Source organism: Leuciscus leuciscus, assembly GCF_965113295.1.
Source record: "Leuciscus leuciscus genome assembly, chromosome: 8".
Classification (NCBI taxonomy): Eukaryota; Metazoa; Chordata; class Actinopteri; order Cypriniformes; family Leuciscidae; genus Leuciscus; species Leuciscus leuciscus.
Genome location: NC_138732.1, coordinates 39,983,545 through 39,999,625, shown reverse-complemented (window position 1 = coordinate 39,999,625; position 16,081 = coordinate 39,983,545). Strand labels below are relative to the sequence as shown.

The 16,081-nt window shown below is 41.3% G+C and overlaps 2 protein-coding genes across 2 annotated transcripts; both read right to left on the bottom strand.

Annotated features, from left to right (window-relative positions):
* Window positions 1-291: 291 nt before the first annotated feature.
* LOC309504426 (uncharacterized protein) lies at window positions 292-13,756 on the bottom strand (the record flags this gene model as incomplete). The annotated part of the gene is made up of 7 exons (XM_082177525.1): window positions 292-888; window positions 1,165-1,239; window positions 1,326-1,662; window positions 4,940-4,984; window positions 5,147-5,247; window positions 5,560-6,150; window positions 13,546-13,756. 7 exons carry the CDS (start codon window positions 13,754-13,756, stop codon window positions 752-754), a joined length of 1,497 nt encoding a protein of 498 aa, XP_082033651.1. The 3' UTR covers window positions 292-751.
* Window positions 13,152-15,852, bottom strand: LOC309505060 (uncharacterized protein; the record flags this gene model as incomplete). Its single annotated transcript, XM_082178441.1, has 2 exons — window positions 13,152-14,588; window positions 15,180-15,852. The coding sequence occupies 2 exons, from the start codon at window positions 15,850-15,852 to the stop codon at window positions 14,455-14,457; spliced, it is 807 nt and encodes a 268-aa protein (XP_082034567.1). The 3' UTR covers window positions 13,152-14,454.
* Window positions 15,853-16,081: the final 229 nt, after the last annotated feature.

Here is a 16,081-nt window from a genome sequence, read left to right as displayed (position 1 = left end):
CATTAAACTTTCGTTTACAAAGACGAGAAACTCACCGAATGGTCAGGGTTCACACAAAAATCGCTGCAAAAGATGCTTTCCAACAGGTTTTATCGTAGTTTTTGTCCAACTCCATTGACTTGTATTGGATGAAAAACTACGATAAAACCTGTTGGAAAGCATCTTTTGCAGCGATTTTTGTGTGAGCATATCAGAGAGTTTCACGTCTTTGTAAACGAAAGTTTAATGCATTTTAGGAAGGTGCACCTAAGCAACCATTGTGGAGGTGGGGGGGGGGTGTTACCACAGAAACCGAAAATTCTCGGGTCCAGCAATTGTCCAAATTTCAATCTTAACCATTGTATTTCATCAGAAACGATCTGAAAACAGGGCTTTAAGTGTAAAATACCGAACTTGTCCTTTAAGTAAACTCAAATTCAATATTTCGACAAACCTCCCCCAGCCTGTTTACCGTAAGGAGTCAGAAGCACCGAGACTACTGTCCTGTCCTCGCTTCAGAAATCCATCAGACGGCGGGAGTGGAAGGGGGATCGAGCGGGATTCTGTATTGCTGTCTCTTTTCAATCATGAGCCTTACGCATGTGTCAATCATCCTGGCTTGCTATTTGGGGAATGAAGCAGCGCTACGATCGGACGAACTGATTTGAGTACAGCGCGTGCACCAGGTTTTAGCGTAGTTTAGAGTGACAAATCGTACCAGCGCACTTTGAGGTCAAAATACATACAGGTTGGCAGGTCTGAGTCTGTTCTATCACAAATAATTTAAAAGTGAATTGAGTAAACAAAAAAAAATATTTTTTCTCAATTCGATGAGCAAATCCTCAATCCAGGGATGATCTGTCATGTTCTCTGAAGTCAAGTAGTCTTTTGCAGCAGCAAGCTGATGTTCTGTGAAAGTTTTCAGAAGAGAGTGGATTAATCACGTTTGACCTTTCTGTAGTAGGCTACACGTAAGGTGAATGTTATCATGAAATACAAAGCATTTGTTGCTGTTACTATGACATGAACATTTAATCACTGCTAACATTCATAATCAATCCCCCGTGTTTTACACTTTGCTCATTCATCAACAAGGTTTGACATTTACTGTCACTTTATGTTGTCAGAGCTTTATATGTTTTCCAAGCAATGTTATTTCCACTTCGTTCTTGTTATCGAACTTACCTTTTCTCGGACATGCCAGTACAAACAGAGCACTGTATTCGTAGGCCAAATTCTCCTCCTCCGTGTTTTCAATTCCTGCAAGCAATACATTTCCAGTGTTTAGTAAAACATCACCAGTCATCACCAGTCATCAGTGATCTGTGTTCAAAAAGCCAACTCACTTTTAAGGTCTTTTTCGCCAATGTGTGCATATTTTATATGCAGGGTTTCTGGGTTGATCAGTATCAATCTCTTGAGTAGTGGGTATAAAAAATCATTTTCCGAGCAGTGATGCAGTGCAGCCAAGATTTGGCTCATGATGCGGTTCACTGTCTCTTCAGTCAGGCGTCCTTCGTTTCCTCTGATGAACTCAGTCCAGGTCACATAGGCAGGAAGATGTTCCAGTATCAGGATGCTTTGGTCTTTCGAGATGAAACCCTCATATAACCGTACGAAATGGTCACAAGTTGGAGCCTTTTGCATTTTCATCAATGTAGTCCCCTCTTGAACAAACTCAGGCTGAAGAAAAGAGATTGACAAAACAATCGCCAATTAAAGAATGAGGGAAATGAAAGATGAAAGCATCAGCTATGTTTCCATCAGCCTGTTTTTATGCACTTTTTGAAGAACGGCAAATGAGAAAAAAATCCCTCAAGTCACAAAAAAAGTTCACACACTCGCTTGAGGTGGTTTTTGACTTGTGCGAAAAAGGATTAATGCATTATTGGGAGATGGAAATGCATTTGCCAAATTAATTTGATTTATATTGAAAACTATTGAAAATAAAACCCTTGTAAGCACATCACACTTAAAACAGACCACATTTATACAGTTGTTAAAGGTCGTCCCTGCTCGATATGACAGTTTCACTTTACAAACTTCTACGTTCTGTCTTTAAGTTGTCTGTTAACAAAATTGCATTCAAATGCTACTTCGTTTGCTTGTGTTACTGCTCTTGTTTTCTGACCTGATATTAAGGATGAAAACACATCAAAATAACATTAAGCGAGTGACTACTTGTCGTGTGGCTGAGCAGTGTAGCGAAAGGATAATCATATTATCCTTACTTGTATTAACATACAAAAATACAAAAAGGGAAAACAGCTCTCAGACGGGAACCGACTCTCACCGTTCTCTTAAAGCAGTCGCTCATCGGGCCCTATTTTAACGATCTGAAATGCAAGTATCAAACGCGAAACGCAAGTAACTCTGTGGGCGGATCTCGGGCGCTGTTGCTATTATACCGGCGGGATAAATGACTCTTGTGCCCGACGCAAATCTAAAATGTGTTGGTCTGAAGTAGCTTCATTACTCATAGGTGTGGTTTGGGCGTAACGTGAAATAAACCAATCAGAGCGTCATCTCACATTCCCTTTAAGAGCAGGCGCGCTTGTTCCATGGCGGATGCTATTATAACGGCGGATTTGCCAGATGCACACCAGGAGCGGTTCACAGCCGAGGAGACCGACGTTCTCGTCAGGGCCGTAACACACAGAGAAGTGACATTGGGGATGGAGAAACACAACCAAATTAGCTTCGGTTAAACAGGCATATGATAATTTGGGTAAATGTGTAAGCTAGATTTATGCCTATTTTTTCACATCTTCATGGACACCACAATGATTTCCCTCGTGTGTTAATATTTTTCCTTGTAATAATGTATGGTTTTTAGGGATGCACCGATTGGGAAATTCTGGGCCGATACCGATACCGATGTTTAACATAACAACTTGGCCGATGGCCGATGCCGATGCCGATGTTTTTTCTTTTTGTTATTTATTCCTTCTTTTGTGCCACGGAAACATACAAGTCTTTCGGCTCTTGATCACACTACTAGGGCTGGTCCGAATACCATTTTTTGAGCTTCGAAGCTTCGTTAGTAATGAACATCGAATATTCGAAGCTTCGGAGAGAGAGGGTGCTGAACATATTCTTCTCTCTAATAAAGGCAGGAATTTCTATGTGTCTGTATGTCCGTTTGCATTTTTATTATTTCGAGAACCGTTCATCCAACCGACTTCACAAGGGAGTGCAGTGTCGCATTTGGTGCAATATAGACGGACACGCGAGACACGACACGTTCAGAATGAATAAACTTTTAGTAAGCTACAGAACAGCGCGAGTGGGAAGCGGCGCACCTCACGCGGGCAGGGCTTATATGCTCCGAGAACGGACACTGGACTAGTGATATAAAACGCGCACACACACAGGTCTGTTAAATTAAGCAATACTTTTAAGGTAGTCTAATATTTTTCTGACTAACAAATTACTGACACAGTAAAGGGTAGATTTAAATAAAGAAAAACTAAATAGAAATAAAGAAAAACTAAATTTAAATAAAGAAAAAACGAAATTTAAATAAAGAAAAACGAAATTTAAATAAAGAAAAAATGAAATTTAAATAAAGAAAAAACGAAATTTAAATAAAGAAAACCAAAACTTAAATTAAGAAAAACGAAATTTAAATAAAGAAAAAAACGAAATTTAAATAAAGAAAAACGAAATTTAAATAAAGAAAAACGAAATTAATTTAGATTGATAATAACGGGTAAAAAGGCTAATACATTTTGTTTCTATTATTCTATTTTCCACAATGTCAAAGCAACGCAGCTTAACCCAAAACACAAGCTCAGGCATGCACTTTCTCTGTAAGAACGTGTCTCACGCAGGCAGTGTGCAAACTCCAACCTGTTAACATGGGAGCCTAAATAAAAACGGACATGCCACGCAGCTGAGATGCTCACGCCACGCAGCCAGTGTGTCGCCGGCCTTATTCAAGCGCAAGTGAGAACGTATCGCGGGGGATCCCAGGTTGTTAAATGACTTTCTAACAGCCCCCCCTCTTGAAATTTCAATGGAACACGTATTGCAAACTGCAAAACGCTGATCTTTCTCTGAAACTGTAAAATATTGCCACACGACCGCCATCTTCTTTATTTAATTTAAGTTACTGAGGAGAGTGCGCGGGTGCCCTCTTCCGTCTCGGTATCTCCCCCCGCCCAAATAAAAAGAGGGAAAAAAAGTTTCTCCTGAGCACAGCGTTCATGACACATATCATCGGTGAATTTCATTTTTATTTCCCGATGGCCGATGGCAGTTAACGAGGCAAATATCGCCCGTTACCGATGTTCAGCCGATGCATCGGTGCATCCCTAATGGTTTTCTAAAAATGAGAAGTGCTGCGTCTGTGTAGATGAGAGAAGCAAAGTGTATGTGCGCCTCTGACTTTAGACGAGGTTTTTCCTGGTCAGTGGCGGAATTGTTTTCTAAACCTGTAAAATAGCACCAGGGAACGTTTGTGCCGGAACACGCCTCCTCTTTTCACTGAACCGCCCCCGGGAGCGCAAGTTCATTCCCTAACTTACCGACGTGCGTCTGTGGAGGGAAAAGTCCGCTGTGCACGGGTGCAAAATAGGAATGATACATGCGTCGCTGTACAAAGTCAATTGCGCTGGGTGCAAGATAGGGCCCCTTGAGTCGAACGACACGCATCACTACTGTTTTGCTGACGGTGTTTCATTTACTGTTGGTTACTAGATTACCCAATACCACGTCGTCCGCTCAAACAACCTGATGGAAACGCACCTAATTCACTTTTTTTTTTTGTGTGAAAAAGATTTGCTTCACGTTTGGATGGAAACACAGCTACTGGGAAAACTTTACATGAACTCTATAACAGATGCTTCTAGGCTTTGGTTGTGAAAGTCAGTTATATCTCATACTATCTCCATACCGAATTTAACAAACCAATTCTTACTAGAGAATTTCATGAAGAATAAAAGTCTTGTCAACTTACCAATGTTTCCCAAAGTCTGCACCTCTCAACAAATTTGATGTCAACCTAAAAAATAAAGACAATTTTGAGAACATGATCATCAAGTCTTTACATTTTTTTAAGCACTTTTTGATCAAAACTGTCAACACTGATGTTTATGGCAAGACTCAAAGTTCACAGAAGGAAACAAGAGATGAAACGTTTGGTTATGGAGAAAGAGCAACATACTTTCTGGCCGTCCGATCTTCTAATTCCTTCATAGACACGATCATCATATCCCTGTTTCTTTCCCACTTCATAAAGAGACTCAAAGGGTTCATATAAGCTCACTGAAAAACACACAGCAACAACGTGTTAACATACAGCATGAGACTGAACGCACCAGTGCAGATCAGGTGAGGAGCCAGTATGAGTGGAGATTACAAACAAAACCAGAACAAGAGATTGAAATGGACATGAATCCAGTGGTACGTGATACCTGTACTGTAAGTAAAAGTAGCATATATGTTCTCATTAACGTAACAGGAGCAGCAGGGGGCTGTTGCTATATTGAATTGTCTCTAGAACTAAGGGTGTAGAAATCTCTGTTTACTCGCTACATAAAACTAGACTACAGCACTGCATGATAACTGGACACTCACGGTCTGCTGGCTCTTCTTCAGGCGATAACGGTTCAGGTGTTTGTGGATCAGCGCTGGTCGACGGTTCAGGTGTTTGTGGATCAGCGCTGGTCGACGGTTCAGGTGTTTGTGGATCAGCGCTGGTCGACGGTTCAGGTGTTTGTGGATCAGCGCTGGTCGACGGTTCAGGTGTTTGTGGATCAGGGCTGGTCGACGGTTCAGGTGTTTGTGGATCAGCGCTGGTCGACGGTTCAGGTGTTTGTGGATCAGCGCTGGTCGACGGTTCAGGTGTTTGTGGATCAGGGCTGGTCGACGGTTCAGGTGTTTGTGGATCAGCGCTGGTCGACGGTTCAGGTGTTTGTGGATCAGCGCTGGTCGACGGTTCAGGTGTTTGTGGATCAGCGCTGGTCGACGGTTCAGGTGTTTGTGGATCAGCGCTGGTCGACGGTTCAGGTGTTTGTGGATTAGTCTCAAGCGCATCTGAGGCTGGAGTCGGCTCCTGTCCGGGTGTTTTAAGAGACTCCTTCAATAACGCAGCATAATAACGCTGCAAAATAATGCTGGTCGATGGCTGAGCACTGCTGCTATTCATGCCTTCAGACTGCATACAGCCTAAGGAAAAATTCAAATGAACATCAGAAACATCAGGCTGAAACTGACATGAATCAGAGTGGTAATAACTAGACTCACAAACAATAAGTGTAGGCTATTGTGATTGTCAGAACATTTGGTAGCCTAACTAAACACTATTTTATTGAGTTTATAGAGTTTAGTGACAGCATAGTGCAATAATTGGTATAGGCTTCTGCTTTTACTATTGCTAGATACAAATTTTACAATTTCAGTTTAATTCTTGTGGTTTTATTCCGATCTTGATTCAGTTTAGATAAATCTCAAACCTATGATATTCTCTGATTTAGATTTCTGCACCTGATCATTACAATTATTCAAATTCTCTGTGTTAAGCATGATGGTATAGCATATCACACTGAAGTAGGCTGCTTTAAAATTAAAATGTATTTCAAATAAAAGTTTTTCTTTAGGCAAAATTACATTTCCTTAATACACTCTTATCAGAATAATTTTTTCTACCTTTATAAAGGGCATTTTCCCCGTAATTTTATTAAATGTAGGCCTATGCTTCATATTTCATTTCAAAATTCTTCAATCTGATCAATAAATTCAATTAGAATAATAGGACACTATTTGGCTGTATCATTAAATGGTAACTTGTCTTTCTGTTGTTATTTTGTAGATGTTTGTAGAACAACTAGGCTTAAACAGTGGTGTGCACAGACCTCCTCCAGGGCAGGGGCGGAAGGACCAAAAAGAGCCCTTTTTTAAAAACTGTATTTAAAGCAGTACCCGTCGTCTGTCTGTTGTGTTTTTATATATTTGAATGATTTCCTCACAATTATTTGGAATATCTCGCTCGATGGGGAGCATCAGTCGGTCAGAGAGCCTCTCTTCATTACCAATGAAAAGACGTTGATACAATTAGAATGCATAACACATCAAACAAAAATAGGGAAATTATGATAATATTACTAAATATTATTTACTTTACCAAACAAAACAGATAATCAAGTAGGTAATTATGAGGAATTCATGTTTAGTTATGCTGATGTTATAAATTTTATGTAGGCTATGTATTCATTAAAGTGTTAGCTATCATGAAATCAGTAACGTTAACACTTTACAATAAGGTTTCATTAGTTAAATTTGTTAACATGAACTAATAATGAACTGCACTTCTACACCATTTTCTGAATTTACTAAAACATTATTAAAATCAAAAGTTGTATTTGTTAACATTAGTTAATGCACTTACTGTGACATAACATGAACAAACAATTAAAAGTTGTATTATTATTAACTAAGATTAACAAATAGGCCTACAGTAGCCTAACAAATGTTTTGCTCATGATTAACGTTAGTTAATGTTAGTTAATATAAATAATAAACAAATGAACCTTATTGTTAAGTGTAGTTTGAAATCAAAGATATACATTTCTTACAATTTAGAGCTGGACATGGACTTAAAATTTCCTTTCACTAGATGTAACGTTATTTCCCCCAAGCTAATAACACTTGCTATGGCCTTGGACAAAAACGAATGACATTGTCAGACTCAGAATCCGGCTGCGATTAAGTTATACTTTTATGATTGTTAAGCATAACTCACATGCTGCCACAACTTTTACAGTAGCATGGTAGGATAAATGTAACTTTTCCGTTAAATGTAATTCAAGATACGTTAGTAAAACCATGGTTAAACTGTGGTAATGCAACCGATTTGTGGTAACGTTACATGAACCATGATTAAAAAAAAATCATTAGGAATAACGTTAAGTTATACATTTTCATTTGGATCCCAGATTCGGGGCAGATTTTGGACGAAATTCGGCACAACACATGATTTTGGGCCATCGTTGTCCAGTCCACATCTTTTTAGCTAACTTACATGGGACTGTTATTTATTTCTGCATATATGTGAGTTTTGATTTGTATTAATGTTAACGTTACCTGTCTGCGCGGGCGCATCTGTGGAGCTGCTGGACTTTCTCTCAAATATAGCGGTGATACATCGGTTAATGAAATATAACCCATGTAACATGTTGACTACTATTTGTATTTCGATAACAATTCAGCGTTTGTCTTTCACAATACAGCGTTTGTCTTTCACAATACAGCGTTTGTCTGTGTGTGTTGCTCTAACGTTATGTGTTGCTTAGCAACCTAAACTTGGAACTATTCGGCTAAGTCGTGACGCAACCAGAAAGGGTCCAGCGAATCAGAAAGGGTCCAAAGGCCGGTTTCTGATTCGCGTCTGTTTCCACCTATGGTTTCCACATAAAATACTTCAGTGTAACTTTACCGAAGATTCTTATTAGACCATGGCTGTGTGATTTTACAGTAAAAAGTAACTTTACCTCAGATTGTCCTACCAGTGCGAAATAAACGGGTACGATGATTTTAAAAAACAGAATCAGAATTCCTCACAATTTTTAAAATAAAATCAATGAAATGCGAAATCAGAAAACCACGTAAACCTCCAATAATTAAATATCTTAAGGGACATTCTACCAGAAACGTACATTATCTGTCCTTGAATTGTTACAGTGAATAAAAAAGTATTTCATCCAAAAATTTCTAAAACTGGCTCATAGTTGATTTCTGTGAGTTGTTCTGTAAAGGAATATGTCATTCATTAGGTTCTCAGATATTTTTTTCTTTATTAAAAACACTTTTGAAAATTACAAATCCTGTCCATGCCCTAGTCCTCAGCCTACAGCTTTCATAGTTTTGTTATGCTACAAACTGTTATTTAAAAAAAAAAAACTCATCAATAACAAGTTTAAGCTGTTATCATTCACATCAACTGATCAAAAACATAAAATTATATATAAATTCTACAAATAAATTCTATTTTACAACTGTCCCCATGTTTTGGTCAGTCCTGTCACGTTTACATAAAACTCTACATAAAATGTGTGAAATACACCTTTAAGGGTATCACTCAGAGGAAGTGACATCATTTGACCCAGGTGAAGCTTACATTGATTAAGGTTGAATTGTTTCATTGAATTGTATGATTTTAAGCTTGTTTTTGTATGTTTTTTTTAGGAAGACGAGCTAAAGGGTCAGGCCCTGTCACGGTTAAACATTCCAGAAAATAATGAAAATGTTTTAAATCCAAAACATGTCTAAAAAGGTTATTGAAATTCCTTGCTTGCATGTTAACAGTTTTTATGCTAGCATGCTAGCAGGCTGAGTAATGGCAGTTTACAATGGCCAACCGTCAGGCCCTGTCACATCAGGCCCTGTCACATTCCTGTGTGACACGGCCTTACAAATTAATGTTATTGTTCTTTTTTATTACATTTATTGCATATGTTATGTATTTAACGCATGCAATAGTAAAATGAAGGCCAAGGTGCTTGATTTTTATACAACTGTGGCCATGGAAGTGATTTAAACACCTAAATTCAATTATTTGGAGGGCTGTCCCAATACTTTTGGCAATATTATGTATGTCCTTGGCTGAATTTTACCATAGTCTAATATTACTTTAACATTAAAATTATAATAATAATTTAAAAAAAGAAATGCCAATCAAAACTTAAATAAAGAACACAAAACATAACTTTTTCTGCATCATCAAAATCCATAAAGTCAGTCCTGTCACAGTACCGTCAGTCCTGTCACGCCATGGTCAGTCCTGTCACACAGGAAATTATGATAAAAGTGTACTATTTGAGGAAATATTAATTAATTAATCTCTTTAACTGTGTAGATGAAGGTGGGGGTATATATCCACTACTATGTTTTTATAAAAATCTCCTATGTAAAGGTAGTTATTTTACAACTATATGAGTGCCTGCGGGTATTCTGTGATTTTGTGTACTACAGTTGACCGAAAAGTTACTTATATTTCTTAAAGGAATTATAAAACCATGTTAGATACAATCAGGGACATGTGATCAATAAGAAAATGCTATCTGTATCAAAGAAATTCATTAGGAAACCATTCTAACATATACAAATTTGTCTGTGACAGGGCCTGACATTTTAGGGGTGAAATGCGTATAAAAATGTATTTTATTTAATCATAAAAACATGCTGAGATGGGATGATATGTGTTTCTCATAGTTTAACATGTCCTCCATATGTCTCAACGTTCAGATTTAAGAAAAATATATTTTTTTCCCCAAGATTTTTTAAAGTGGAAATGTACGTTTCTGGTAGAATGTCCCTTAAATAAAACAAATATTTTTATGCATTTAATCTCACTTTATTGACAAATGTACTTGCTGCTGACCTTCAATGATTCAGTTAAACTGAAAGGATCCACTTCAGGCTTATTATTAAAATGTTGGCCAAAATATAGAACATTAGCCCAAGAATAGAACATTTTTGTTATTAATGGGAAAGTTAATTTCTGCCGGTGATATTCCATAAAAAAAAATATATAAGCAAAGTTAAACATATGACATTTACTATAAAACCAATATAATTAACCCTCTGAGGTCTGAGGGGTTTTTGGGGTCCTTGAGATGTTCTGACATGCCCTGACATTTGTGCTTTTTTCAGTTGCTTATAAACATATTAATGGCAAAGGTATAATTACACTCTATTTAGCACAAACAGGGCTACCATAATATGTGAGCAACATGCATGTACATGTTTGTATTTTTGAGAGAATAATGTTTATGCATGGTTATTGAAAAAACTAAAAACTAAAGTTTCTGAAATAAGGCCACAAAACACATACTAAATACGTGTCAATAAGACTTTTGACTAATTGATGTCTTTGCCTAGAGTTTTTTCTTCAAAATGATGTGAAAATCATCCTGCCCTTATCATTCACATAACACAATACATTGATTTAAATCTTGTAAAACACTTTTTGTTTGTAAAGGCAATATGCGCAAGGGGCGTCAACCATTCAACAGCATCATGCATATGTAGTGGTTCACACCTGAGGAGACAATGGGGCCCGCATACTTAATGAGCCATTCATTCAGGTGTGTCACCTATAGCCACAAGAAAGAATGCAAGAGCAATATATATACAGTATATATATATATATATATATATATATATATATATATACATATATATATACATTTATATATATATATATATATATATATATATATATATATATATATATATATATTCTACCAAATTGGTTCACAGTTGGAAGCAAATTTTGCTTGCAAATTGTATAATATCCAAGGAAAACATGTCTATTAATTGTGCAGTTAATTCTCATACTGTATTTTCAGTTTTGGAATATGTATCCTCTCCCCAAATTTGTCAATAATAAAACACAATAAAAATTATTTAAAGAAAATGCTTATATTTACCTTTTAAAATTTGTTTACATCTACCTTGTAAATATATATTTTTTATTAAAAAGGTTACAATTACAACAACAATTGAAGTGTAATCTTTCTTTGTAAAAACTAAAGTATACATTTTATCATACATATTTCAAACTTCGAATATAGCCTACATTGACAAAACATACTATATTTAACATATTAGCAAAAATTGGCAAACAAAAGCTTATTTGAGGTGGCAGATATTTTACAGTAAAAATGTGTAATCTATCCAAAACTAATCAACGAAATGTTGTCTTTCATATGTCTGTAAAATAGGTCTTTCGTTTTTATTATAAGGAATATAAATGTTAATTTGCAGTTTAATACGTTGCTAATACAAATACATTTTATTTCAACATATTTCAATCGATTTTACTCAGTATAGCAAAATAGTTTGCTAAAAGCAGATCATTCATTCACACAGAAACGCAATTCAAATTTAAACCGTCTTTTTGCGAGTTGTGGTAAACAGCGCATCTCTGCCGTTCATTCATTCACACAGAAACGCGATTTACTTGAGAATGAAAAAAAAAAACTTACTACATTATTCCATCCGTTGCTCCTCGAAATACCAGCACTTCTGAGGTAAGTTTTCCATTATTATTATTCCTCACAGCGCTGCGAGACAGTGTAGACAAGTACACTTATCTGAATAAACTTGATGTGTTTTCTCGAGCTGATATGTGGGCGTTCACAGTTTGTATGGGATCGTCTCAGTCATTTGCGTTTGAATAGCGCTCGCTCTCCGTGGGCGGAGTCACATTACATCTGAATTAGCTGTAATTAGGTCGACTGGAATCGCTCTCTTTTAATACAGATTTCACAAGATGAGAATATTTGTTTTTTATATAAATTACTTCATTTAAAAGAAGAGAATTCAAGCTTCATGCCTGTGTGTCTGTATGCCTGTTTGACTGAGTATTCGCTGAGTTATTGTTCATTTTCGGACGCGTTTCAGAATGGACTTCACTAGCAGAGAGAAGGCAGAACTCGCTTCGTGTTTATTTTTCTTTATTTGGCAAAAAGCACAACACTTTGTTTTTATTGTGAGTATACACAAAAATAATACACATTTAACAGAATCGATTGATGTATGAAACTCCTATGGAAAATCAAAGTCAACAGAGTATTTATGAGTTTCTTTTACATTGATAAAAAAAAAGCGAGCTGGTATCGCCGGCGATACCGTAGACCTCAGGGGGTTAATAGCCTGGTCCTCCCAAAATTTCATATATTTCATTACAGAGAGTCTGGCCACCCTCCATTGACAAGCATTAACTTCCTTGAAGGCGGAAGATTAAAACTATTGGATCAGCCCAGAGCCACTCTGGATCTGCCATAACCAATCGCTAACGTTTAGTCGTGACACACGACTAGCGCACAACCTTAACATCATCGTTCTCAGCCATTGATTGGACTGGTCGCTGATTGGACCGGTAAAAAATTGGCCGGAGAAAACCCGCGAATATTACGCAAACCCAGACGACGTACTGAAGGAAAATGAAAATTGAGCGGAAGTACGTAGGAGGGCGGAGCCAGGCTATATAATTAATGCATCATACTTGTGAATTTACCTTTAAATGTTATTATAATAATAATAATTCCAAATTTTAATAATCATAAATACATGCTATAATAAATAATATTCTTAATATTACGATATAAATGTATTAGAAAGGTAATCATTTCTGTGGGAAAAATGAATAAGGTTGAGGCCAATATAATCTTGTCACGGTATGGGTTTGTGTCTGGTTCCTTGTTCTTGTCTGTCATGTAATTCCCTGCTTGTCATGTGATCCTTCCATGTGTTTTGTCCCATGTTCAGCTGTTCCCCGTTATGTTGATTAGTCTTCCCAGGTGTTTCAGTTTAACCACGCCCCCTTGTTATCTTGTTAGCTTGTGTTCCCTTGTATTTAAGCCCTGTGTTTTAGTTCAGTCCTTGTGAGTTCTTCATGTTGTAATGGTTGCTGGTGTCTCTTTGTTCCCGTCCTGAGTTCCCGATTCGTGTTCTGTTGTGTACCCTGGATTACCTGTTTGTTTGTTTGTTTATTAAAGTGCTTGCAATTGGATTCACTCTCCGCTTCATTCCTGCCAGTGCCGTTACAGAAGAACTCACCATCACTGAATCCAGCAGCATGTTCGCCAGTGTCTCCTCCCCAGCCACCGAGCGGGAGAGAGGACACTCTTTTGAGGGGACCCGGTTGGTCATATTTCGCGGGACCCGTGGAGGTCGCAGTAGAGGAGGTGGTCGAGAGGAGTCCCGACACCACTCTCCACTCTGGCCCCTCTTTGACCCTGGGTTGGTGATGTCCAGCCCAGCGCCCCATTCGCCACGGGTTCCATCCAGCACAGAGCCTGTTCAGGTGGTCCCGAGTCCGATGGTCCCAGTTCCGGTGGCCCCGAAACGGAGGAGGAGAAGGAAGACTTCCTCCATGCCTGTTCCGGTGGTCCCGAGTCCGGTGGTCCCAGTTCCGGTGGTCCCAGTTCCGGTGGTCCCGAGTCCGATGGTCCCAGTTCCGGTGGTCCCAGTTCCGGTGGTCCCGAAACACAGGAGGAGGAGAAAGGCTCCCTCCGTAACTGTTCCGGTGGTCCCTAGTCCGGTGGCTCCTAACACGGAGACCATCCCGGAGGTGACTGCCGTTCCTGACGCACCGCCCAGGTGTCTTGCTCTGCCCGCGCCGCCCAGGCGTCTTGCTCTGCCTGCACCGCCCAGGCATCTTGCTCTGCCCGCGCCGCCCAGGTGTCATGCTCTACTGGCCCCGCCCGAGCTGCTCGTACTGCCTGCACCACCCCAGCAATCCGTCACGTCTGCCGGGCCTGTGTCTTCGGACAAGATGACCGCCACAGAGACTGTTCACGTCACGTCTGCCGAGCCTGTGTCTTCAGACAAGATGGCCGATGCTGAGCCTGTTCACGTCACGTCTGCCGAGCCTGTGTCTTCGGACAAGATGGCCGCCACAGAGACTGTTCACGTCACGTCTGCCGAGCCTGTGTCTTCAGACAAGATGGCCGACGCAGAGCCTGTTCACGTCACGTCTGCCGAGCCTGTGTCTTCGGACAAGATGGCCGCCGCCGTGCCTGTGTCTGTTCCTGAGCCTGAGCCGGTGGTGTCTGTTCCTGAGCCGGTGGTGTCTGTTCCTGAGCCGGTGGCGTCTGAGCCTGAGCCTGAGCCGGTGGCGTCTGTTCCTGAGCCTGAGCCGGTGGCGTCTGTTCCTGAGCCTGAGCCGGTGGCGTCTGTTCCTGAGCCTGAGCCGGTGGCGTCTGTTCCTGAGCCTGAGCCGGTGGCGTCTGTTCCTGAGCCTGAGCCGGTGGCGTCTGTTCCTGAGCCTGAGCCGGTGGCGTCTGTTCCTGAGCCTGAGCCGGTGGCGTCTGTTCCTGAGCCTGAGCCGGTGGCGTCTGTTCCTGAGCCTGAGCCGGTGGCGCCAGTTCCTGTGCCTGAGCCGGTAGCGCCAGTTCCTGTGCCTGAGCCGGTGGCGCCAGTTCCTGTGCCTGAGCCGGTGGCGCCAGTTCCTGTGCCTGAGCCGGTGGCGCCAGTTCCTGTGCCTGAGCCGGTGGCGCCAGTTCCTGTGTCTAAGCCGGTGGTGCCAGTTCCTGTGCCTGAGCCGGTGGTGCCAGTTCCTGTGCCTGAGCCGGTGGTGCCAGTTCCTGTTCCTGAGCCGGTGGTGTCTGTTCCTGAGCCGGTGGTGTCTGTTCCTGAGCCGGTGGTGTCTGTTCCTGAGCCGGTGGTGTCTGAGCCGGTGGTGTCTGAACCGGTGGTGTCTGTTCCTGGGCCGGTGGTGTCTGTTCCTGAGCCGGTGGTGTCTGTTCCTGAGCCGGTGGTGTCTGTTCCTGAGCCGGTGGTATCTGTTCCTGAGCCGGTGGTGTCTGAGCCGGTGGTGTCTGTTCCTGAGCCGGTGGTGTCTGTTCCTGAGCCGGTGGTGTCTGTTCCTGGGCCGGTGGTATCTGTTCCTGAACCGGTGGTGTCTGAGCCGGTGGTGTCTATTCCTGAGCCGGTGGTGTCTGTTCCTGAGCCGGTGGTGTCTGAGCCGGTGGTGTCTGTTCCTGAGCTGGTGCCTGTTCCCTGGCCGCCCGAGGGGTCGTCTCCGCCCTGGCCGCCCGATGGACTGTCGTCTCCGCCCTGGCCGCCCGATGGACTGTCGTCTCCGCCCTGGCCGCCCGATGGACTGTCGTCTCCGCCCTGGCCGCCCGATGGACTGTCGTCTCCGCCCTGGCCGCCCGATGGACTGTCGTCTCCGCCCTGGACTCCCGAACTTTGTGTGCCTCCCTGGCCTTCTGAACTTTGTGTGCCTCCCTGGCCTTCTGAACTTTGTGTGCCTCCCTGGCCTTCTGAACTTTGTGTGCCTCCCTGGCCTTCTGAACTGTCCATTCCCCTTGTCCCGCCCTGGTCTGTCCCTCCCGTCCCGCCCTGGTCTCTCCCTCCCATCCCGCCCTGGTCTTATGGAGCGTCTGGTAGCCGCTCCGTAGGGAGGGGGTAATGTCACGGTATGGGTTTGTGTCTGGTTCCTTGTTCTTGTCTGTCATGTAATTCCCTGCTTGTCATGTGATCCTTCCATGTGTTTTGTCCCATGTTCAGCTGTTCCCCGTTATGTTGATTAGTCTTCCCAGGTGTTTCAGTTTAACCACGCCCCCTTGTTATCTTGTTAGCTTGTGTT